At 42.7% G+C, this 23,241-nt stretch overlaps 1 protein-coding gene and 1 long non-coding RNA gene across 10 annotated transcripts in view; both read left to right on the top strand.

The window, feature by feature from the left end:
- Positions 1-23,241, top strand: part of LOC148129833 (uncharacterized) — a 304,663-nt gene that overhangs the window by 139,989 nt on the left and 141,433 nt on the right. The gene's annotated exons all lie outside the window — the stretch shown is intronic.
- Positions 1,049-23,241, top strand: PDP2 (pyruvate dehydrogenase phosphatase catalytic subunit 2). 9 transcript variants are annotated; one of them, XM_087971602.1, is made up of 5 exons: positions 2,977-3,146; positions 6,605-6,671; positions 14,583-14,712; positions 15,541-15,683; positions 17,197-23,241. In XM_087971602.1, exon 5 carries the CDS (start codon positions 17,243-17,245, stop codon positions 18,842-18,844), a length of 1,602 nt encoding a protein of 533 aa, XP_087827728.1. In that variant the 5' UTR covers positions 2,977-3,146; positions 6,605-6,671; positions 14,583-14,712; positions 15,541-15,683; positions 17,197-17,242; the 3' UTR covers positions 18,845-23,241. The 9 variants fall into 9 exon arrangements, with proteins under 9 accessions (XP_087827730.1, XP_087827726.1, XP_026527816.2 ...); XM_087971604.1 differs by lacking the exons at positions 2,977-3,146; positions 14,583-14,712 and adding an exon at positions 1,049-1,121; XM_087971606.1 differs by lacking the exons at positions 2,977-3,146; positions 14,583-14,712 and adding an exon at positions 1,671-1,946.

The raw sequence follows: 23,241 nt of genomic DNA, 5'->3' as shown, positions 1-23,241 counted from the left end.
TCGGAGAGTAAAATGGATATTGCCAATGGATTCCTAGCATATAGGTATGCTTAGGAGGATTTTTGTATATTGTGATTATTATTATTCACATTAGTAGCTGGACTCTGTGTAATGACTGAGATTAAATCAGAAATGTCTTGACCTCTTGGAGATCCTTTTCCAAGTGTGGTCAAAAATCCACTGTAGACCTACTCACTTTACTACAGACGTTACAACTGTTCAACTATTTACAAAGTGTACACTACTATTACTGTTAATCTTCTCACCACTCCTTCTCACCCATCCCCTCCCACTTGACTGTTTCCTAGTATGATTTGATAGTTGATTGTACCCTATGACTATTATTAAGTGTTGTACGTTATGATTCTTGATTCTTAACGAATGTACCTTTTCTTTATGTATACTGAGAGTATTTACACCAAGACAAATTCCTTGTGTGTCCAATCACACTTGGCCAATAAAGTATTCTATCTATCTAAAACAGCAAGTAGGGCTTTTTAAACCGACCAAATGGTTCTCCAGAGGTTTAAAGTCGATCAGCTTTTTAACTGATTATAACCAAAGGTATCCACAGGTTGCCATTCAACACCTTTTTAAAAAGGGCTTTGGTGCTCACGTTTTTTTTTTTTCAAAGTCACGTTTTGTCATCTGGCATTTCTCCTAAATATAAATGGGGAAATACACAGAAGAGGAGCCAAAAATTATCAACTCACTGACATTTACAACAGTCCAGAGGAATAGATCAAGTACCTGACTTAAGATGGAAAAAACCCAAGCCTCCACTTTGGAAAGGCTTGCAACAGAAAACGTGACAAACTAGTCAACCTGGGTTTTTTTCCATCAGCACCATCAACACCCTCCTTCTTTCTGATCACTTTTTAAAAAAAAAAAAAGCAAAAAAGGGCTTGTTTTGTTTTAGGGACTCCGGGAAAACCTAACCAAATGCTCTCTCCTGACCTTTAAAGGCGAGCGAGTGTATTATCATGGATTAGTCTTAAGATCTTATCCAAAATCCCTTTAAAGACGAAGCCTTGCCTAGGTAATCCACAAGGAGCAGAGCTGGAGAAACCAGCTTTTGCAGCACTTTGCAAGGTGCTGAAAAAGTCTGGGCAACCCGGGAAGTAAGTTTTCTTTCTTTTTCTTTTTCTCTCTTTCTCTTCCTCCTCCTCCTCCTCTTCTTCTTCTTCTTTTCCTTCTTTTCCTTCTTCTTTCTTCTTCCTTCTCCTCCTCCTCTTCTTCTTCCTCCTCCCTCTTCCTCTTCCTCCTCCTCTTCTCCTTCTTTTCCTTCTTCTTTCTTCTTCCTCCTCCTCCTCCTCCTCCTCCTCTTCTTCTTCTTCCTCCTCTCCTCCTCCCTCTTCCTCCTCCTCCTCTCTCTTCCTCTTCCTCCTGTTCTTCTTCTTTTCCTTCTTTCTTCTTCCTTCTCCTCCTCCTCTCCTCCTTCCTTCTTCCTCCTCTTCTTCTTATTTTCCTTCTTTTCCTTCTTCTTTCTTCTTCCTCCTCTCCTCCTCCCTCTTCCCCTCCTCTCTCTCTTCCTCTTCCCCCTCCTCTTCTTCTTTATTTCCTTCTTTTTCCTTCTTCTTTCTTCTTCCTTCCCCTCCTCCTCTTCTTCTTCCTCCTCTTCTCCTCCTCCCTCTTCCTCTTCCTCCTCCTCCTCTCCCTGTCTCATGCAACGTCGGAATCCACCTGTAGGCCAGCGGAAGGCCGGCGGGCACCGAGCCTCACCTTTCTACCCCGCGGGCTCGCCTTCGCCTTCGCCGAGGCAGTCCGGCTTTGATCGCAGGGTGCGGCACAGCCAAGCAGCCCGCGAGGCCATCCGAGGCCGGCAGGAGGGCGGGTCGTATCCAGGCGGGGCTGCTGCTCCTTGCCGCCTTTTTCCCTTCTCCCAACCCAAAAGACCAGCCAGCCTCAAGAGCCAACGGGGTCGACACGCGCGGCTTTGGAAGAACGTGGGTATTTGCGCGCACGTGGAGCTTTCCGTGTTTGCAGGCTCTGCGGTCCTGGGGTGGGTGGGTATTACTGGGGTGTGTTGGGGAAACGGAGCACTGATGGCTGGGCACGGGATTAGGGTTAAACCGGAATGCAAACCGACTTCATCCAGGCTTGTTGAGGAAACGCTGGCGAAACCGGCGTGGGAAACCCATCCTCCCCCCCCACCGGGTTTGGAAGGCCCCCGGGTCGTGCAAATCCCCCACTAGAAACGTGACTGACTGACACACGCACACACACAAGCAAAACACACCCGCATTCGTAATTTCCTCCTGGGGGGGGGGGGAGGGAGGAGAGACTGCACAAAGCAAAAGACTGACAGACACACACTGCTTTTTCAGAAATGGTGTAGGGTCTCATGCTTCGGCGGGGGGGTTGGACTAGATGACCTACAAGGTCCCTTCCCACTCTGTTAAGCTAATATCTAGATGCGGGGAGGGCTTATTCGAGAGGAAGGGAGTTTGGGGTTGAGCTCGCTGTCATTTCCCGTAGAGGAGGGGGAGGAGCGCCTCGCCTCCGAGTAAACTCACACGGCTCCGGTTGCTTAGCAGGCAGGCTCACCCGACACGAGGTACGTCTTTTTTTTCCCCACCACTTAGTCTTCCTAAGGTTGCACGGGCGTGGAGGCTTCGGCCTGAGAACATGCGGGTTCACTTTATTTCCTGGAGATGCCCGCATCCAAAAGAGCCCGAAAACGTTCTCTAGTGCCCGTTCACACGTGCGGAGAAACCCCCCCCCCCCGGCGGGTTCCGTTGCGTTCGGAATTCTGCGCGTCCCTGGTTTGAGGCTGCAACACTCCGAACGGCCGCTAGGGGCGGGCAACAGGACCCAGTTAGAAAAGCCCCACGCTAGTTAGCTGTGGCGCGGGGAGGCGTGGCTTTGCTCCCCACGGCCGCCAATCATCTCCCTGATCACCCTCTCACGCCTCCCGCGGCAGCCAATGGCTGCGCGTTCCAGGGGCGCAGTCAAGCTTCTATTGAAGCTTCGCTTTGCCTTGCCATGCTTGTAAATCCAGCTTGCTGCTCTTTCTTAAACGCCCCAAACCGGAATGTGATTAATTTGCGGGGAGAAGAGAAGAAGCTTTTTCTCTTTTTCGAGGAGGTTTCAGCGTGCAGGAAGTCAGCAAGGGAACGTCTTTATCGCCTGGAGAAAAATACAGGGTTGGTTGGCTTGTTTTGGGCTTTTAAGCGTGGCTTCTTTATCTCTGGTTCCTTTGTCGTGTAAACGGGATCTGCCGTTAATTGCCGCAGATCGGATCGGCGCTTGGTTCAGAAACGGAGCCAAGGAACCCTTTCCAAGTTTGGAAGCTCTCAAGTTGAACGCTTTATAGTTCCCAGCTTGTCGATTCGGTTGCTATTAAATTGTATTAATGTTATTTTTTTTTAATTGCTCTTTAAGGTCCAACAAAAAATTGGGTGCGGCAGATAATTTATTTATTTATTTTTAAAAAGGAGGCTCTGCATTCCGTTTCCCTTTTTAAAATCATGTTTAATTTGACGTGTTAAAGCAGAATTGAAACGGTGCGGATTTGGAGTTAAGGGAGAAGAAGAAATTTAATACAGTGGGAAAGAAGTGTAGATAAAGTAGTAGAAAAGAGGGAAAGGATTCTAAAGAATATCCCAGCATTTTCCAAAGTTGCAAAATTTGAAGGAAGTTGGGTGCATTTGTTGAAGTTTTTCCCCCCATCTATTGCATACGTTGGGTTTACAAAAATGATCGTATTTATAGGGTGTAAGTTTAGTAGAATTTCTCTACTTATTTATTTTATTTATTTTTGTCAAACGATTATAAGATAACAGGTATAAGTATAAACATAGTTATGATTACATGGAATGGACACATATAAGAAAAATAAAAAGAAACAATAGGACAGGGACGATAGGCACGTTGATGCGCCTATGCATGCCCCCTACAGACCTCTTAGGAAAGGGGTGAGGTCAATAGTAGACAGTCTAAGGTTAAAGTTTTTGGGGTTTGGGGAAGAAACCACAGAGTCAGGTAGAATATTCCAGACATTGATCACTCTGTTGCTGAAGTCGTATTTCCTGTAATCAAGTTTGGTGCGGTTAACCTTGAGTTTGTATCTATTGTTTGCTCTTGTATTGGTTGAAGCTGAAGTATTCATTGACAGGTAGGACATTGCAATGTATGATTTTATATACTATACTTAGATCGGATCGAAGGCGGCATAGTTCTAGGTTTTCTAAAATTTCAAGTCTGGTGGCATAAGGTATTCTGCAACTAGTAGAGGAGTGGAGAACTCTTCTTGTGAAATATTTCTGGATTTTCTCAATTGTGTTAATATCAGATACGTAATGCGGGTTCCAGACTGATGAGCTGTATTCGAGTATTGGTCTAGCAAATGTTTTGTATGCTCTAGTTAGTAGTGTGATATTACCAGAGAAAAAGCTACGTAGGATTAGGTTAACAACTCTTAATGCCTTTTTGGCTATGTAGTTACAGTGGGCTCTAGCACTTAGATCATTAGCGATGAGTACTCCAAGGTCCTTGACAGAGTTTGGATCATCAACAAGGTCTTGACTATTCAGCTTGTATTTTATTTTCTGATATTTTTTTTTGCCAATATGTAAGACAGAGCATTTATTTGTTGAGATTTGAAGTTGCCATTTATTTGACCATTCTGACACATAGTCGAGGTCTTTTTGAAAGGTAGCAGGATTGTCGGTGGTGTTGAATAGCTTTACATCATCAGCGAAAAGAAAAAGAATTGGTGAACTTGTCACAGAGTGTAAGGAACAATGCATGTTCCAGAGCTGTGCATTCATCATATGAGATTTGAAATATTTTGGAACCTGTGTGAATGCAGTTACTTTGTGTTCGTTAAACGGGAAGGTCTGTGTGGGAGCCTCCATAAGATGCTGCTGCTTTAATAACCTGGATCATTGAAGTAGCAATAGCACTTAGACTTATATACCGCTTCACAGTGCTTTTACAGCCCCCTCTGAGTGGTTTTACAGAGTCAGCCTATTGCTACCAACAATCTGGATCCTCATTTTACCCACTTCGGAAGGATGGAAGGCTGGGTCAACCTTGAGCCTGGCGGGATTTGAATTGTCAAATTGCAGGCAGGCAGCAGAAGTAGCCTGCAGTACTGCACTCTAACCACTGTGCCACAGAGGCTCATCTTTAATGTGATTCTAATGGCAGCTTAAGAGGGACGTGGGGGCTCAGTGGCTAAGACGCTGAGTTTGTCGACCAGAGAGGTCGGCAGTTCGAATCCCTAGTGCCACATAGTGGAGTGAGCTCCCGTTACTTGTCCCAGCTTCTGCCAACCTAGCAGTTCAAAAGCATGTAAAAATGCAAGTAGAAAAATAGGGACCCCTTTGGCGGGAAGGTAACAGCGTTCCGTGCGCCTTTGGCATTTAGTCATGCCAGCCACATGACCACGGAGACGTCTTCAGACAGTGCTGGCTCTTTGGCTTTGTAATGGATGTGAGCACCGTCCCCTAGAGCCGGAAATGACTAGCACATATGTGCGAGGGAAAGCTTGTGTGAAAAGATCAACCTGCTGTTATGTTATCAGTGTTGCATTCTCTTGGTGTTCTGTTTTTGCTGGCTGACCTTTTTGACATGCAAACATGGGTTCATGCACTTCTAACAATATCGCAAAAGCAAAGTCAACCAACTGCAAGCCTCAGCCACAAACACTGATATCAGCAGCTAAAATAATATTCCTCCTGCTGGCCTGTTATTTAAACAGCCTAAAGTTTAGTTTGATGTGTAACAAAATGTGACTATTAAAAACCTAGGTACATTTTGGGTCTGTTTTGATCAGCTAAGGTGTTTAGCTGCAGGTTATATTTTTCACTGAGGTTGTGAAGCAATTATGGGAGGGGAGTACCTGGGGTGTAGTTATAGACTGGGAAATTGCTGTTTTAAACAACATTTGTGGTATGATGAAAGAGAAGGCTTTAATATTCAGGTTTAAAAACAAGTTTGTATTTGTTTCTGCAGCTGATCTGAGTCAAGGGAAATGTACTTTAGCATAATATGGAAAATCAACCCTAGAATGCTACTTACTTTTGTCACAGCAATTTTTTATTGTGTGACATGGACCGTCTTAAAGAATATTCATGCATTGAAGTGGCATTCTTTTTCTGTGCAAGGGAAAGAAATCTTTGCCTGTAGATAAGAATAGCATAACAACTTGGAAGGGACCTTGGAGGTCTTCCAGTCCAACTCCTTGTTCAAGCAGGAGATGCTCTATCATTTCAAACAAATGTTTGTCCAATCTCTTCATAAAAACTTCCAGTGTTGGAGCATTCACTACTTCTGGAGGCAAGTCGTTCCACTGATTAATTGTTCTAACTGTCAGGAAATTTCTCCTTAGTTCTAAGTTGCTTCTCTCCTTGATTAGTTTCCATCCGTTGCTTCTTGTCCTGCCTTCAGGTGCTTTGGAGAATAGCTCTTCTTTGTGGCAGCCCCTGAGATATTGGAGATATTGAAATTATAACAAACACTATGTAATGGGCAGGTATATATTGTGAATGCATTTAAATGTATAGTTAAGGAGTAATAATGGCTTTGTTTTGCAAGCACTGACAATTAGTATGTTTCTGTCTACTTTTTTAAAAATCTCACATTGATTTTTCAACAGGTCTTGGTGAAGGACCATCCGCCTTGCTTAATACTTGAAAAAAGTGAAAACATGAATGATTAACAAGGTAAATAACTTTGAAATGTTTCATAATTCTTGGTTTTTTTTTAATTTTCTTTGTTTCTGTAAGTAGAAAATGCTGTATTGATTATAATTTATGAGAATGGAGTGCAAGTAGAAACTCTGAAAAAGAAAGCAATAAAAAACAGATGTGATTTGAAAAAAACTGGTAACAATAATAGAGGAAGCCGAATTTGCTTAACAAACACCTGAGTCACTTCAGTGATTCACTTAAAAACTGCCTTATTTAGCAGTAGAAAATCTCAATTATATTCGTAAATCAAGGATTATCTGTATATAATTCGGGTAAGAGCCATTGTCTGTTAATTGCGAAGTCATGTCCCACCCATCGCTACCCCATGGACAATGTTCCTCCAGGCCTTCCTGTCCTCTACCACAGTGGTCGCCAACCGGCGGGCCGTGATAAAATTTTGGTGGGCCACAGAGAAATCTCACCCCTAGAGCACCCTCACAAAGCAATTAATCCAGGCTGCACAGAAACACAAGGCTGCGCCGCCCACATGGCCCGCGGGAACCCTCCCCGCCCACTCACTCCTTACCCTGCAAACTTGCCTGCTAAATTGCTATTTTTCCTTTTTCCGACCATCATCTGTTCTGCTGTGCTGGGAGATTTAGATTAGCTAGGAAGCAGGAAATGGTTGGATTTCTTGCTTTCTAGCTAGTCTTTAGATCTTTGGCTCAGCACAGCCAAACCTCCCTTAGGACTGAAGGTTTGCTTGCAAGCAAATTCAGTGCAGACTCACGGCAAGCAAATTTGAGAGACTGAGCTAGCCGATGGCAGATAGATAGATCACTTAATGATTCTGTGAGCAACTCAATCTGCCTGCTTTGCCTGATTTTGGGTAAAAGTTGCTCTTTTTTTAAATAAAAAAATCAATATTTACATGCATGGTGTGTTGTGAGTTAATTTTGTGAGTTTGCTTGCAAGTAAATTTTATGTGACAGACTGAGCTAGCCAATGGCAGATACATAGATCTCTGAATGAATCTGTGATTCTGTGAGCAACTCAATCTGCCTGCCTGCTTTGCCTGGTTTTGGTAAAAGTTGCTCTTTTTTAATAAAAAATTTGATATTTATATAAATATTTATAATATTTACATACAAGCCATGCCCAGCCAGTCACATGACCACCAAGCCACGCCCACAAATTAGGCCATGCCCACAGAACTGGTTAGTAGTCCCTGGGATCTAAAATTATGAGTTTGGTGGTTCCCTGAGGTCCAGAAGGTTGGTGACCCCTGCACTACCATCTTCTGGAGTCCATTTAAGCTCACACCTACTGCTTCAGTGACTCCAGCCAGCCACCTCATTCTCTGCTGTCCCCTTCTTCTTCTTTTGCCCTCGATCGTTCCCAGCCTTAGGCTCTTCTCCAGCGAGTCCTTCCTTCTCATTATGTGGCCAAAGTATTTGAGTTTCATCTTCAGGATCCGGCCTTCTAAAAAGCAGTCAGGGTTGATCTCCTCTAGGACTGACCGGTTGGATGGCCTTGCAGTGCAAGGGACTCGCCGGAGTCTTCTCCAGCACCAGAGTTCAAAGGCCTCAATTCTTCGGTGCTCAGCCTTCCTTATGGTCCACCTTCCACAGCCATACATTGCAACTGGGAAAACCAGACCCTTGACTATACGCACTTTTGTTGGCAGGATGATGTCTCTGCTTTTTAGTGTGCTGTCTAGATTTGCCATAGCTTTCCTCCCCAGGAGCAAGTGTCTTTTAATTTCTTGGCTGCAGTCCCCATCTGCTGTGATCTTGGAGCCCAGGAAAATAAAATCTGTCACTACCTCCATTTCTTCCCCTTCTATTTGCCAGGAATTGAGAGGGCCGATGCCATGATCTCAGTTTTCTTAATGTTGAGTTTCAAGCCAACTTTTTGCGCTTTCCTTCTTCACCCGCATCAAGAGGCTCTTTAGTTCCTCTTCACTTCCTGCCATTAGAATGGAGCGATTGTCTAATTTCTCATTAAAAACAGAAGTTGTGAAGTTTTCTTTGGACAAATAACAATATTTCCACTTTTTCTTCCATTAGTTTGCACTGGAAACAAACAGAAGAAAAAGTGGCAATGTCTTTCTCAAAAGGAAACTTGACAACTTCTGTTTTTAATAAGAAAGTAGACAATGGCTCTTGCCGGAATTATATATAGGTGGTCCTTGATTTATGAACATAGTTGGAACCAGATTTTCTATCGCTAAATTAGGCAGTTGTTAAGCAAATCTGAACAAGAAGAGATTTAACCTGGAAATAAGGAGAAACTTTCTGACAGAACAATCAACCAATGGAACAGTTTGCCCTCGGAAGTTGTGGGAGCGCCATCACTTGAGACTTTCAAGAAGAGACTTTCCCATCTGTCAGAAATGGTGTAGGGTCTCCTGCTTGGGTGGGGGGTTGGACTAGATGACCTATAAGGTCCCTTCCAACTCTGATTATCTGTATTCTTAATCACTGTACTACATGGTTAAGCAAATCCTGTTTCCCCTATTATCTTTGCTTGTGGGAAGTTGACTAGGAAGGTATGAATGACAACTACAGGACCCAGCAAACATTGTACATATATGGCAGTAACTAACTACCTGAATTTTCATTTTATGACTATAAGATCTATTGTGACTTCAAATGGTTGTAAAGTGGGGATTACTGTATAGATTAAATGTATAATTACTAAGAAAACCACGGACTGCAAGTCAAACTAGTCCATCCAGAACAGTTGAGTTTTTGATTAGCAGACATAAATCTGCATACATTGGACATGTAGTGCAAGTGGGTGACTAGAAAAAAAATCTATACATCATAAGATTTATACACATAACAAAAGGGGGAGACAATAGTGGACAGATAGCAAGTATTTATTTATGACCAGGAATTGTGTCCAGCTCAGTATTAACTAAAATCTAGATTAAATTTACAGGAATATGATGCCATGTAATGTGGTATTTTTGCTTTTAAATTAATAGGTTCTCCCACTTTAACTTGTGAACTGTGATTTATGACTTAGTAAAGTCTTAACAGCCAATTGTGGTTTATTCTACAAAAATGGACTAGCAGACAGTGTTGATGCAGCTGTAGTTTTGGGGTAAATAAAAACTTTAATGGTATGTGAAAATGACCTTGGAAAGGGAATAAACAATGCTGTCTACAGGATGATCAGATAAGGAGGCAGCCTGCAGCTGAACAAAGAGCAGAGAAAGAAATTTAGAAAAGAATCACCCTAGGTTATACGGCAGTAAAAAAAAATGGTAGCAGGAGATTTATTCTTTCACACTTGTGAGGTTCTGTTATTGCAACCTTATAATAAAGTAGAATTAGCTCACCTTGTCATATTTCCTGTCTGGTCTGCTTGGGAGGCTGACAGAAACAGCTATGAGACAGTACCTCCATCATGCAAAAGAGCAAAAACAGGTGGTGCCAAATGATGAAACAATCCAGGATTTCTGTATGAGTGTTCTCTGGGTTCATTCCCTGCCATTCTTCCTCCACATATCTCAAGAAGAAATGGTCTCATTGTGAGATTTAAGAGCCCCCCCCCAAATAAATTTGCAAATACTCACAACACGGGGACAAGTCTCGGACGCAAAATTTCAAAGGTTCATTGAAGGAAAGAAAAGAAGCTGCAAAGGCAGCCTCCAGGACCCTTCCCAAGTGGTTTGAGTACAAGGAGAGCAAATTTCACTACTTAAACAATACATTTTATACCCCTGCACCGAACACACCACACCTAGAAAGCTCTCCCCTTGCCCCCCTTCTTTTCTATATGCTAAACTACCAACTTGGGGTCAGCATGACATTGTTTCCTGTGCCTCAGTGTTTTATCTTATATTTATTGCCAAGCTTTTCCTTGGATGGGTGTTCTTATCTTATTTACTTTCCCTATCCTGGTCAAATCTTCCTGTTTTCCTAACAATGTATCATGTTTTCTCTCATCATGACCAGGTGACCTCAATTGTGAAATTAGCAGGGGCTCTTTGAGGATGGAGGGTGCCAGAAACTGACAACTAACACATTAGATCAAGGGTCTTTCAAACTTGGCAAGTTGGACTGCAACTCCCAGAATTATTCCTGAGCTAACATGACTGGAGGAGGAATTCTGGGAGTTGAAGCCCACAAATCTTAAAGCTGCCAAGTTCCAAGACCCCCTGCATTAGAACATAGGGTAGAATAATAGAGGTGGAAGGGACCTTGTAGGTCTTCTAGTTTAATCCCCTGCCTATGGCAGGAGATCCTGTGCCAGTCTGGACTTTCTTTGGGCTGGATACAGAAATAACAGGATAACAGAACAGAATAACAGAGTTGGAAGGGACCTTGGAGGTCTTCTAGTCCAACTCCCTGCTTCGGCAGGAAACCCTTACACCACTTCACACAAATGGTTATCCAACCTCTTCTTAAAAACTTCCAGTGTTGGAGCATTCACAACTTCTGGAGCCAAGTTGTTCCACTGATCAATTATTCTCACTGTCAGGATGTTTCTCCTTAGTCCTAGGTTGCTTCTCTCCTTGATCAGTTTCCACCCATTGCTTCTTGTCCTGCCTTCAGGTGCTTTGGAAAATATCTTGACACACACACCCTCTTCTTTGTGGCAGCCCCCCGAGATATTGGAACACTGCTATCATGTCACCTCTTGTCTTTTCATCACATTAGACGTGCACAATTCCTGCAATTGTTCTTCATATGTTAGAGCTTCTAGCCCGGGGTGGGCTTCAAAATTTTTAGCAAAGGGTTCTCTACCCGGTTGCTGGGTGGGCGTGGCCATGGTGGGTGTGGCCTAGTCGGCCTCCTGCACCATGGTGGTGGGGGGCATTTTTGCCCTCCCCGGCCTCCGGAGGCTTTCCTCGAGCCTCCAGGAGGGTGAAAATGGCCTCCCCGGGCTCCGGAGGCTCTCTGGAAGCCGGAAATGGGCCCGAACTTCTGGGAGGCCCGTTTTTCACCCTCCCTAAGCCTCTGCGCGTACCCTGCACTTACCTGCATCCCAAACAGGCCGTGTGGGGACTCCTGGGAGGGGCGGGGCAGGGTGGGCCAGGAGTGGGATTTGGGGGTTCCTTCAAACTGCACAGAATCTTAGTTAGGGGCTCTCCCAAACCCCTCCAAACCCCCAGCAGCCCAGCCCTAGCCCCCTAGTCATCTTTGTTATTAGCTATCTTATATCCTGCCATTTAGATAGCTATCCTCCCAAAGCAGTTTGCAAGCCGCGTAAATAATGGTCAATAAAACCCAATGAATCTTGTTGAAAGAGCAACCTCTGAACAACAGAATCATTGTTGCTTGGACAGCTTGGTGGCTGTTGTGATTATGGGGGAGGCCCAGGAGAAAGAAGAATCTGGTTGAGCCAGTTTATTGCCTTCCTGCCTCTCTCTTCTGGGATCCTTCAGATCTTGGGTGGAGGTGAAGGAAGCTGCATGCTTTTCTCCTTCTATTTTGCATCAAGTTTGGGCAAAGCTACCTTGAGCCGCAGAATTAAAATTGGGGATTACTTCTACATCTCATGAGTCAGGTATTTACCAATGTGGATTTGCACACCACGAACTGCGAGAAAGGCATGGCAGTTTAAGTCTGGAATTGGAAGCAGCCTTGAGTTTATCTGAAATCTTGATTCCTCCAGCCCAGTTTTAGCCTGTGGGTTGAATTTACCAATTGGGCTAACCCACGTCTGATGTCAAATTCCCCTGAAATGAGAGGAAGTGGTTAAAGGAATTTAGTTCTGACTTTGAGCAGAAAGACGGAAGACAATTACTCAGCCTTGGGAAAGTAGTATGAGAAAGAGGCTGTGTTGTCCCTCAGGAGGAGCGGTGAAAGTTCAGAACAAGCCTTCAAGACAACTATAAAATATTCCTGGATTTCTTGCCATGTTTGTTCCTTGATCCTAGCTACCTCAAAGGGCTGGCAGAAGTGGACAGTATGCTTCCCCAGTTACATAAACAAGCACGGTGTAGGAATTATTGTTTTCAGGAAAGGAAGACACACACTGAGCAAAGGGAGAGATGATATAGAACATTATTAGCCTTTCCTGCTTCAAACTCCTTGGCCTCTCTTTTCCCACGCTTCCTTGAATGGCTGTTGAAAATGATTGCATGTTGACATTCTCTGCATTCCAGCTCTTCTTTAGAAGCCCCAGCTTCTAGTAGGACCCTGGCAGAATTGCCTCCTGGAAGGACCGGGCTGGGTTGGGATATCATTTCTGGCTTCCCCTTTCTTTTCATAGCTTTCTATATCGGTGTAATTTTTCCAGTTCTTTTCTTTTTTTTTCTTTTTGGCCATCACAGTCAACTCCTATTTACTATGGAGAAAGGATCTACTAATTTAACTCGGTACTCTTCATTCAGGACAGTAGAGCTATCAATCTGTCTTGTCCCTCCAAATCCTGAACCCAATTTCGCATGGTGTTGTAGGAGATGACGAGGCTGAGCCCAAGGCACCATCAGTTTGGAGTCTCTACGCTCTTGGAAGAATGAATTCCAGCATCCCTTGAAATCCATTGACTCTCACCTGGTGCCAATTTGCATTGACCATTAGTAGATAAGATTCTTGTGTATAGGTGTCATGAAATAAACTTGCAGTGCTTTGAACTCTATCCTGGCTCCTGATTTCTTGCACCTAACAGGTGCTTCTTGCATAAGTCCTGCATAAGGTCTTAAAATCATGCTTGTTGAGAAAAACTCACTTGGTTTGGCTCCCATATTATACTAAACTCTAACCTGTTCTTTACCAGTGATAGTTCACAGAACTAACTGAAATAGAACCAACCAAAATAAAGGCTAGGTCAGGATAATGTGTGAATCAGCCCCCGATAAGAAAAGGCTCTTCAAAGTTTTGGGAAAACAATTCTCCAGCTTTGGATGAAGATTTAAATTTGAAACCTTCTGTGTAGGAAAGCCGGTCTCCTATCTCCACTGAGATACGACATTTCCTAATGATTTAAGTTAATAAATCACTTGGAAGCTTTGATAAAAGGAGCACAAGTAAACGGAGTGTAGGCGTGTGTATATCTCCAGAGATTTCTTTGGAAATGCTCCTGTACTTTGTTTTCCTTTCTCCTTATGGTTCTCAATAACAGAGATCATCAAAAGCCAGGCTCAGCTGTTACTCAAGAGTTTCCCCTAATTAAACTGTTGGAGCACATTGGGGTGGGAGAGAAATAACTCTTTTCCCTGGAGAAACATCTATGATTCTATGTTATAAAGAAGACCTACACTGGGCTCAGCAGTTAAAGATGCTGAGTTTCTCAGCAAGTAGATCAATAGATACCACTTCAGTGGGAAAGCAACACATTCCATGCGTGCTTGACATATAGCCATGCTAGACACATGACCACAGAAATTGTCTTCAAGCAATGCTGGCTTCCTTGACCATGAAAAGGAAATGAACGCTGCGCCCTAGACCAGAACACAACTGGACAGGGAAACATTTACCTTTTACAATAATAGAACACTCTTTCTTGGGTTAACATTGATCAAGGTAAGGATGGTCCCAGACATTTCAAGTTGTTTTTTGCTCACTGCGGAGCAGAAACAAGTACTCTGATATCAGTAAGTCTGATTTCCTCCCAAAACAATGCGCATTAAATTGCAACCAAAGAGAAATGGGCAGCCAATGTGGGATGCTACTTTATTTATTGAGTTTCTTTTATGCCAGCCATTGAAGCTCAAACCAAATTTTTACTCCTCATGTGGGCTGTTACAAAATAGATTTTTTTAAAAAAAATCTGAGAGTTTTGCAAGATGTGACTGGGAGGTGGCTAACTTTTCATTCATTTATAGCTGTATTCCGAGAAGCAGATCAGAAGTCTTTCATTGGAAAAAAAAAAAACACCCTGCAAAGTATTGGGTAATGCAGTTTCTTTAATTGTAAAATTAATTGTAAAAAAGTGCGTTCTGATGAACTAAAATAAGTTTCCCTATTGATTTTACTCCGCTAGTTGTTGCTGAGTATAGGGGCCAGTGCTTATCTCCAGTTCAAGGCTATTGAGCCAGCGCTGTCCAAAAACATTTCCGTGATCATGTGGCCACCATGATGTCACAGAGCACTATTACCTTCCCACTGAAATGGTACCTATTTATCTACTTGCGTTTGCACGCTTTCAAACTGCTAGGTTGGCAGGAGCTGAGACAAGGAAGGGAGCTCACCCCATCACATGGTGCTCAGCTTTTGAACCTGGGCTGCCAGCTTTCTAGCTGATAAGCCCAACCACTAAACTGCTGAGCCACTGCATTGCCCTATTCTGATGACATAAACTTACAAACATTAACCCATAGGAGCAAATCATATGTCCTGTAAAAATAGATGAGGACTAAGTAAATAGTTTTTGCTATCTTGGTATCTACACACATTCCAGCAATGCCTACAGTTGGCAGTTTTGAAATCTACCTATGTTGTGGGTGATCTGCAGATCAGCAGACCTTTCGTGCAATAGGCCATCACAATGTATGATGGCCTTCTATGTCTCCTACTTAAAGGGAAAATTGAAAGAGCCTCAAAATCATTGTAGGTCATAATGTTCCACCTATCATATTCCTGAAATAGCAATAGCACAGACTTATATACCGCTTTACAGTGCTTTACCGCCCTCTCTAAGCGGTTTGCAGAGTCAGCCTGTTGCCCCTAACAGTCTGGCTCCTCATTTTACCAACCTCAGAAGGATGGAAGGCTGAGTCAACCTTGAGCCGGTGAGGATCGAACCCCTGGCAGTCAGCAGAATTAGCTTGCAATGCTGCACTTAACCACTGCACCACCATGGCTCTTTAAAGTATTGTTAGTCAGGTAGTCCAAACAAGAAATATAAACCATGAGCTGCTGTTACCTTTATTGTAAAGTTACGGTAACAGAATCTTGCAAGTTTGAAAGCACTTTCACCCTCTTTTACTTTTACTTTCCAGAAAAATAGGTTAGATCCCTTTTGAGATACTTCCCTCACCCTTTTCTTTCTGTGGACTGAGATGCCTTTTACATGATGATTGTCTAGTCTGCGGCTCTTCCTGCTTTCTTCAAGGTCATTCCAACATACCATTACAGATATCATGTAAGAAAAACCTGAAGCCTCAAGATTTAGCAATCTGTCTCGAAAGATTTCCACTACTGAATTTTGTAAAGATGTGTAGGCTACTTCAAAATGCTGCAGTTATGAAATCTTGGAGATTACAAATTTTATTACTCATAACGTAAAATATAGAAATACAAAGAAAAATGAAAATAATAGGGAAATGGGGGACAAGAAGGGGAAAATGTGTAGAGTAAAAGGGAAAAGAAAAAGAAAACTCTTTTTCAACTCTTTTTGGCACAATAGAATAAGTTAATAACGCAGAACCTCAACTGTTTACTTTTACATAATAATATATACTAGCCATTTCTATAACAGCAATACTATCTGATTGGGAAAACCCAAAATCAAGGTTTCATTTTTTCTCACCTCAAGCACAAAGTCCAGAAACGGTTTCCAAGTAGAAGGGATATTGCAATTATGAAAATGTCCTACTGCTGACCCCTGCTAAGAATCCAGAAATATTGTTTAATTTCATCTATGTGAATGTTACCAGATTGATGTCTGTAAGCTGCCTGGGCAGACAAAATTATTATTGAGAACAATCATAAGCGATTATATCTTCAGGAGCCTCTTGGTAGAAAATAATTTTGTCAACCCATTGCTGTAGAAATTTTTATTTATTTATTTATTTTATTTTATTTGTCAATTGCTTACAAGATAATAGGTATAAACATGAATATGAATACAGGAAATAGGTATGAATAAATGGGGACAATAGGACAGGGACGGTAGGCACAATGGTGCGCTTATGTTTGCCCCTTACAGAAGTCTTAGGAATGGGGTGAGGTCAACAGTGGATAGTTTAAGGTTAAAGTTTTGGGGGTTAGAGGATGTAACAACAGAGTCAGGTAGTGCATTCCAGGCATTGACCACTCTGTTGCTGAAGTCGTACTTTCTGCAATTAAGTTTGGAGCGGTTTACCTTGAGTTTGTATCTGTCGCGTGCTCTTGTATTGTTGTGGTTGAAGCTGAAGTAGTCATTAATTGGTAGGACATTGTAGAGCAGGGTCCCCAACCGCCGGTCCGCAGACGGACGTGCCGGGCAGCGGAACAAGCCTTACCGGGCCGCTGGTTGCTGGGCGCCGCCATCTTTTTGGTAAAAAAGCAATTTTTCGTCAAAAAGATGGCGGCGTAGCGCTCGATGAGCTTTTCGGGTAGAAAGCCATTTCTACCGAAAAAGCTCACGAAGCGCTCGCCGCCATTTTTGACGAAAAATCACTCGTGACGTCACCGGAAGTGATTTTCGTCAAAAAGATGGCGGCGCCCAGCTGACGCCGGAACCGGGCGCGCGCCCAGCTGACGCCGGAACCGGGCGCGGCCCAGCTGACGCTGGAACCGGGCCGCGCGTCCGAAAAGGTTGGGGATCCCTGTTGTAGAGGATAATTTTGTGTACTACGCTTAAGTCCAACTGTAGGCGGCGTAGTTCAAGGTTGTCCAAGCCTTGTGCAATCTTCCTGTTTTCTCCTTTAATTATGTTTTTGTTTTACTTGTAGACTCTCCAGAACGTGCTGATTGGAAGCCTAAGGAATCGTGAGCATTATGCCTGGCTGGGTTATTATTTCAAGGTCTGCTGTTGCCACCTTGCCTGGAAGAGGACGCCTCTATTCCAGATACGTCCTCTCCCAAAATCAAGCATGGAAAAGTCTGTTTGCCAAAGGTCGTTCAGGTTGGTCCCCAGCAAGCTGTAGTTGCAAGGCCACCCATGTTTTCCCTCTGGGAAAAGCGTTCCGACATACTTCCACGGAGGAAGAAGACTTCTCTTTCCATTTGACGCCACCACAGATCAATGAGGTCCTCAGGGCGAGCGAGTTATCCTACACCGTCCCTGAATTTGACGGGAAAAATCCCAGCTCGGTGTTGAAATTCGAGTCCAACCACCTGGGAGCCAACGTGCCAATAGAAGACCGCCGAAGCGCGGCAACCTGTTTGCAGACAAGGGGGATGATGTTTGGAGTCTTTGATGGCCATGCTGGCTACTCCTGTGCTCAGTCAGTTAGCGAGAGGCTGTTTTCTTACCTTGCCGTCTCTCTTCTCTCTCGGCAAACCCTGGAGGAGATTGAGTTGGCCATGGAATCTATGAAACCAATCCTGCCTATTCTTCAGTGGCACAAACACCCCAACGACAGCTTCTTCCACGAGGTGGCCTCCCTGTACCTGGAGCAGCTCAGAGTTTATTGGCAGGACTTACTGAACTCGGACACAGACCTTGGGCTGACGATGGAAGAAGCTTTGATCGGGGCTTTTAAAAGGCTGGATTCAGACATATCGCTGGAAGTTCAGGCACCTGCTAAGAACGAACTTCTGAAGAACATCGCTCTACAGGTGGCTTTCTCGGGCGCAACGGCTTGCTTAGCTCATGTCGATCAGCTTCACTTGCATGTTGCCAATGCTGGGGACTGCAGGGTGATCCTGGGAGCTCAGAACCCCAATGGCACCTGGTCTGCTTTACCTCTGACCCGAGATCACAATGCTTTCAACGCGTCAGAAATCTCGCGGTTGAAAAGTGAGCACCCAACTTCTGAAGGGAACACTCTCCTTATGAACGACAGGTTGCTGGGCGTCCTTATGCCTTCCAGAGCGTTTGGAGACGTTATGTTCAAGTGGAGTCAGGATCTGCAGCAGAGCATCCTTAAAAACCACTGCAACCTGGAGGATTTAAACATCTATGAGTATGTCCCTCCGTGTTATCACACGCCCCCTTATTTAACAGCTGAGCCGGAGGTCACTTACCACAAAATCAGACAGGAGGATAAGTTCTTGGTTCTTGCTTCTGATGGCCTGTGGGACATGTTGAGTAACGAAGAGGTGGTCCAGCTCATTGCAAACCATACAGTTAAAGATGATGTCCAGAAAACTCAGCTCACTTTTAAGAAACCAACCAGTCTGGGGTATGTGCAAGACCTACTTCGGAGGAAGGCCCGGACTGCCCAGCCCTGTGACCGGAATGTGGCGACTCACCTTATCAGACATGCCATTGGTGCCAATGAGTATGGAGAGATAGACCAGGAAAAGCTTATGGCAATGTTGACTCTTCCTGATGACTTAGCACGCATGTATAGGGATGATATCACTGTTACAGTGGTCTATTTTAATTCAGATGTAATTGATAGCTACTATCAAGAGGATGAAGAAAGATCCTGAGTTGCATGAATTCCGAGGGTCAGGAGGGTTCGATTCAAACATTCTTGCACAAGAGCCCAACTCATAAAATCTCTGTCCTTCCTTCAGGGGGACCAAGTTTAGTTCTCTGTAAGCCTTGAATTCCTATAAAAAATTAATTCATTTTTGGATTGTAAAATAATTTGGGGGCAATCATTTGATTTTAGTGGAACACTTGGGTTTGGTAGTCAATGGGGTGTCAGAGAGAAACTGGTAATAGTTGTTTAAGTGGAGCCTACACTTTGTAGCTAGAAATGGGCGAGTAGCTTGTGATGTTCAAAATGTCTAAAGTAGATCAGAATGGCAGCTAGCACTCTCCCTTGATGAGCTCTCTAGAATGGCCATCAGTGAAAAGATTGCACGCAGGGGAAGAGGTGAATTACCTTTCTGAGTGGGGTTGGGCATTCTAATCCGTACAAACTGACTTGTACCGAAAGGCAGAGATGCTACTCCAAAGGGAGCTTACTCTGAGCCTGTCAAAGAATTATATCCAACAATGCCCCTTTGCCACTGCATCTCCATTTCTGCCAGGCCAAAAACCCCTGCCACTGGAGCTCCTTAGAAAGATATAGCTATTTTCATAGGCTTGTGGAAGGTCAGGGAAACGCTTCCCTGAATGCAAATCTATTCCTGCAATGCTGAATGTTGTCTTCTGCTCCCAAGACATTAGCATGAGATTCCTGATAGCATCCTCATGTTACATTCATAGGGGAAGTTTCTTTCACCTAGTTAAACAGTGTCCACTGTGATCAGTTTTCCTCTTTTATCTTCCTGTTTGAAGGCTTGCAACCCCCTTTCTTTCTTCATCTGAACGGCTACTGTTTATATGCTGCATCAGTTACTAATTGAGTTCTTGTAGATAGCACTTCAGGGATTTCAAACTCCTGTTGATTGCTTCTGCTACCATAGCAGTCTTACTGGAGTGTCTCTTGTTGTCTTAAAAAAAAAAAAGCTTCAGAAAGGATTAGTATTTGTAGCTATGCTGCATTCTTGAAATTGGAAGACATTTTATGGTGCAAGGAGATAAGGATATATTTACACCCTTGGATCGATGCACAATGTTGCAAAGGAATGGCTTTATTTTCCTATGAATGGACAAATATTGTGGTTTTTTTATTTATGTTCGAACTTTTTTTAAAAAAAAAAAACCTGTTGACTAACATTCTGTTTGAATACCAGTCATGTATGAGTAATGCACTATGTTGATGACTGTTCTCTGAAAAAGAGCAGGGTTTTATTATAGTGCACACTTACTCACAGTCTGAATCATGATTTCAGGGGAGTCTGTAACGCTGCATTTCATTTCATTTCCGTTGAATGGTTTGCCAAGTTACACTCTGCATTCTTCAGTTGAATTACACTTGCATTCCAATTCAACATAAAAACTGAGCAGAGGTTTGTTGTTTTTTTCCCCCCAGGACAAACAGTAGAATTTTCTTTTAGGGAAATTTTAGAGCTTTTTGAATGACACATCTGACAGCAGATATTTTCAGACTAAGCCCAGGGAGAATTAAAAGTCTTCAAATGACACAAAGGAAGGAGTCGTTCAAATGAAGCAATCGAACGAAGCTAGAATGGTTGATTAAATTTGATATAGAAAAGAGAAGCCCTTCATGTCCTCAGTTCTGAGAATGTGGTTTATAGAAAAACGGAACAAGTTGATTAAGAAGAATTGAGAAGCGGAAAGGAAAAGCACAGACCTTGTAATATATTGTGCTTAAAGATTCAGAAAGGAGGGGGGAAAAGGACCTTTATTAAAGGTTGGCATTAGAAAAACATAAAGGGCTAGTAGTTCTGCTAGCAGTTTGAACAAAAATAAAATTGCATGCTTAGTAAATTTTAACCATAAAATATTGCTTAGAAACAAGAACATCTCAAGATTGTGCATTTTATAGCTAACGTTGCTAAGTATTATTGGACTACATCAAATTTACAGAATCGTTTCTTTATAGTGCAGGGAAAGTCCAACACGGTGCAAGAACAGCCTTCACCTTGTCCCTAAACAAAGTTTTTCTTTGATCATCAGTTGTCCATCATCCAGCTAACAGGTGTGATCACTGGATGTCATTTTTCTAGCAGGTGCAATGTAACAAGTAATAAAGGTAGCTGGAGTTTTCTTTAACAAGACTTGTTAGCGATTGCTCCTTTAAAACCATGCTTATTTTTTATTGCTGATGGTAAAAACAACTCTTTGCAGTTTTTGAACAGATTGGCAAATAATATTTTGGATTATGTCCATTCTTCTTGTAGTTATTTTGCTAGTTGCTACTTTCATACATGGGTTGATTACTTTGGATCTCCAGCACTAGGGCTTTATTTCAGGTATTCTCAGTTTATTCTAATCTATAAGGATTGAAGATTTTGTTTCAGACCTTTATCTATTAAATCGTCTTTTCTGCCGTATCTGATCCCCTTATTCAGAGCCTTTTTGTTTTGTGCACTTTTCACTTTGATTATTTCAGCCTTCAGCCCCATTTGTTTTGCAGATATTCCTTCTTGCCCCATTCATTTGGCGGGTATTTCTATACAGCTGAATTTTCTCTCCTCCTTTGTTATTTTCACTTGACAATCATCCATCAGTTCTTTTTTTTTATCCAGGTAACTGTTCTCAAACTTTTAGCAAAACAATTCTCAAAATGAGAGAACTCTCTGATCTGTCTTGTCCAAGATGATTTGAGGCTGGAAGCAACAAAAACAAAACATAACTTCCTCCCCCTTGCAAATACTTATTTGATAGATTCTCCACTAGAGAAATGCCAAGATGTTGGAAGTTGGGATTCCCCTCTCCTCTAGGAAAACAGCCCCCACCCTTTGTCAAGTAGGGCTATTAAAATAGCTGGAGCCAGCTTACTTTTCACAACAAAGGAAGGAGAAAATTACAGGCATGAGATACAGAGAAAAACCCTACAAACTAGCTAAGATCTTTTCCCATAGAAATCAAATAGATGGCAAGCTATAAAAACTTGTGAAAAGCAAACCAAAAGATATAACAGGAAACTCAGGATATTGCAACCTAATGCAACAAGCAGCTACAAAGTGAACAAACGGCTAATATAAAACAATTACCCCTACCAAGATCCCAGGAAGAGATCCCAATATCAAGAGACAGGAACTCATCACACACACACACAAACCAAAGACTTCAGGGGTTCACACTTACAAAATAAAAGGATCTGAAGGGTATAAAAAAGGGTTTCTCTACTCACAAGATTAGATTAATCCTAGGAACCGCTGTGAGATTTCTTACCTGCCTTCCTATTAATAAACTGATTCTGACTTTCAACGCAGCTGACCAAATCATTTTGCATTTCTCCCAGCCGGGAAATTTGAATCCACAAAAGGAAAGAACTTTGCCTATTCCTTAAAGGGCAAGGTTTCTTTTTTCCTTTCCTTAATTAGCGACCCAGATCAAGACTGGACCTGAAAATGTATGCACACAGAGCCTTATAATCTACCACCAACCTCTCAAATGTCAACTCAGTTTAGGTGCTCCATGTTACCATTTCTTAAACCATTTCCCTCTCTACCCTTGTAGTTTGTACATTCCTGTTCTGCATTGTTTACAGTGCATGCAATTATGTAGAGTATGTTCTCTAAGGCTATCATTTCTGGGCTATATTATTTAATATTGCTGGATAAAATATCTTAGAACAGGGGTCCCCAACTCCCAGTCCGTGGAACAGCATGGGTCCATGGCATGCCAGAAATCGGGCCACACCAACAAGCAAAGCCCCTTCCACGGGAGGCAGGCAGCATATAAAACCACGCTCCTCTGGTCCACGGAAAACCTCTCTCCATGGTACCGGTCCCTGGTGCCCAAAAGATTGGGGGCCACTGTCCTAGAACATTAAAATTCAGTAATGTAAGTAGGCCCTTATTGTGTTTAGAACAGACCAACATATCCTTGATTATTGAAGTATCAACGATTACAAAGCAGATGGGGTGATCTTCTAAGACCAGACAATGCAGGATCTCACCAAGATGTCTGTACTGTACAGTTAATTTCAGAGGATTTTTAATTGGAGACATTTTCCAGAATTTTCTCTAGTTTGAATCTGGCCTGTGCCCGAGTTTAATACAGTTCAAGAAGTTGTGTAAAAAATAGGGTCAGCAATGTCGAGAAATTACTAATCTTTATAGAATGTTATAAGATAACAGATGCTTCTGCTTCAGGAGGAAGCCTATTTATTTATGTATAATGTTAATTTAACAGAGTAGTTCAAGCATTTTAAAATGTTAACAAGTTAAAATGAGCTAGCCTTGAGAGGAAGAGAGCATTTATTACATGTACATATTTTAAAAATATGTTAGCATCTTTGTTATTATTAAAGTTTATTCTGCTCGGGAATAAAAGTATGTTAAGATGAACGAAAGGGTAA

Source organism: Notechis scutatus, chromosome 9 (genome assembly GCF_049901735.1).
Source record: "Notechis scutatus isolate UNSWTSFEM ecotype Mainland chromosome 9, rNotScu1.2, whole genome shotgun sequence".
Lineage (NCBI taxonomy): Eukaryota > Metazoa > Chordata > Lepidosauria > Squamata > Elapidae > Notechis > Notechis scutatus.
This window is presented reverse-complemented; position numbering and strand designations above follow the sequence as displayed.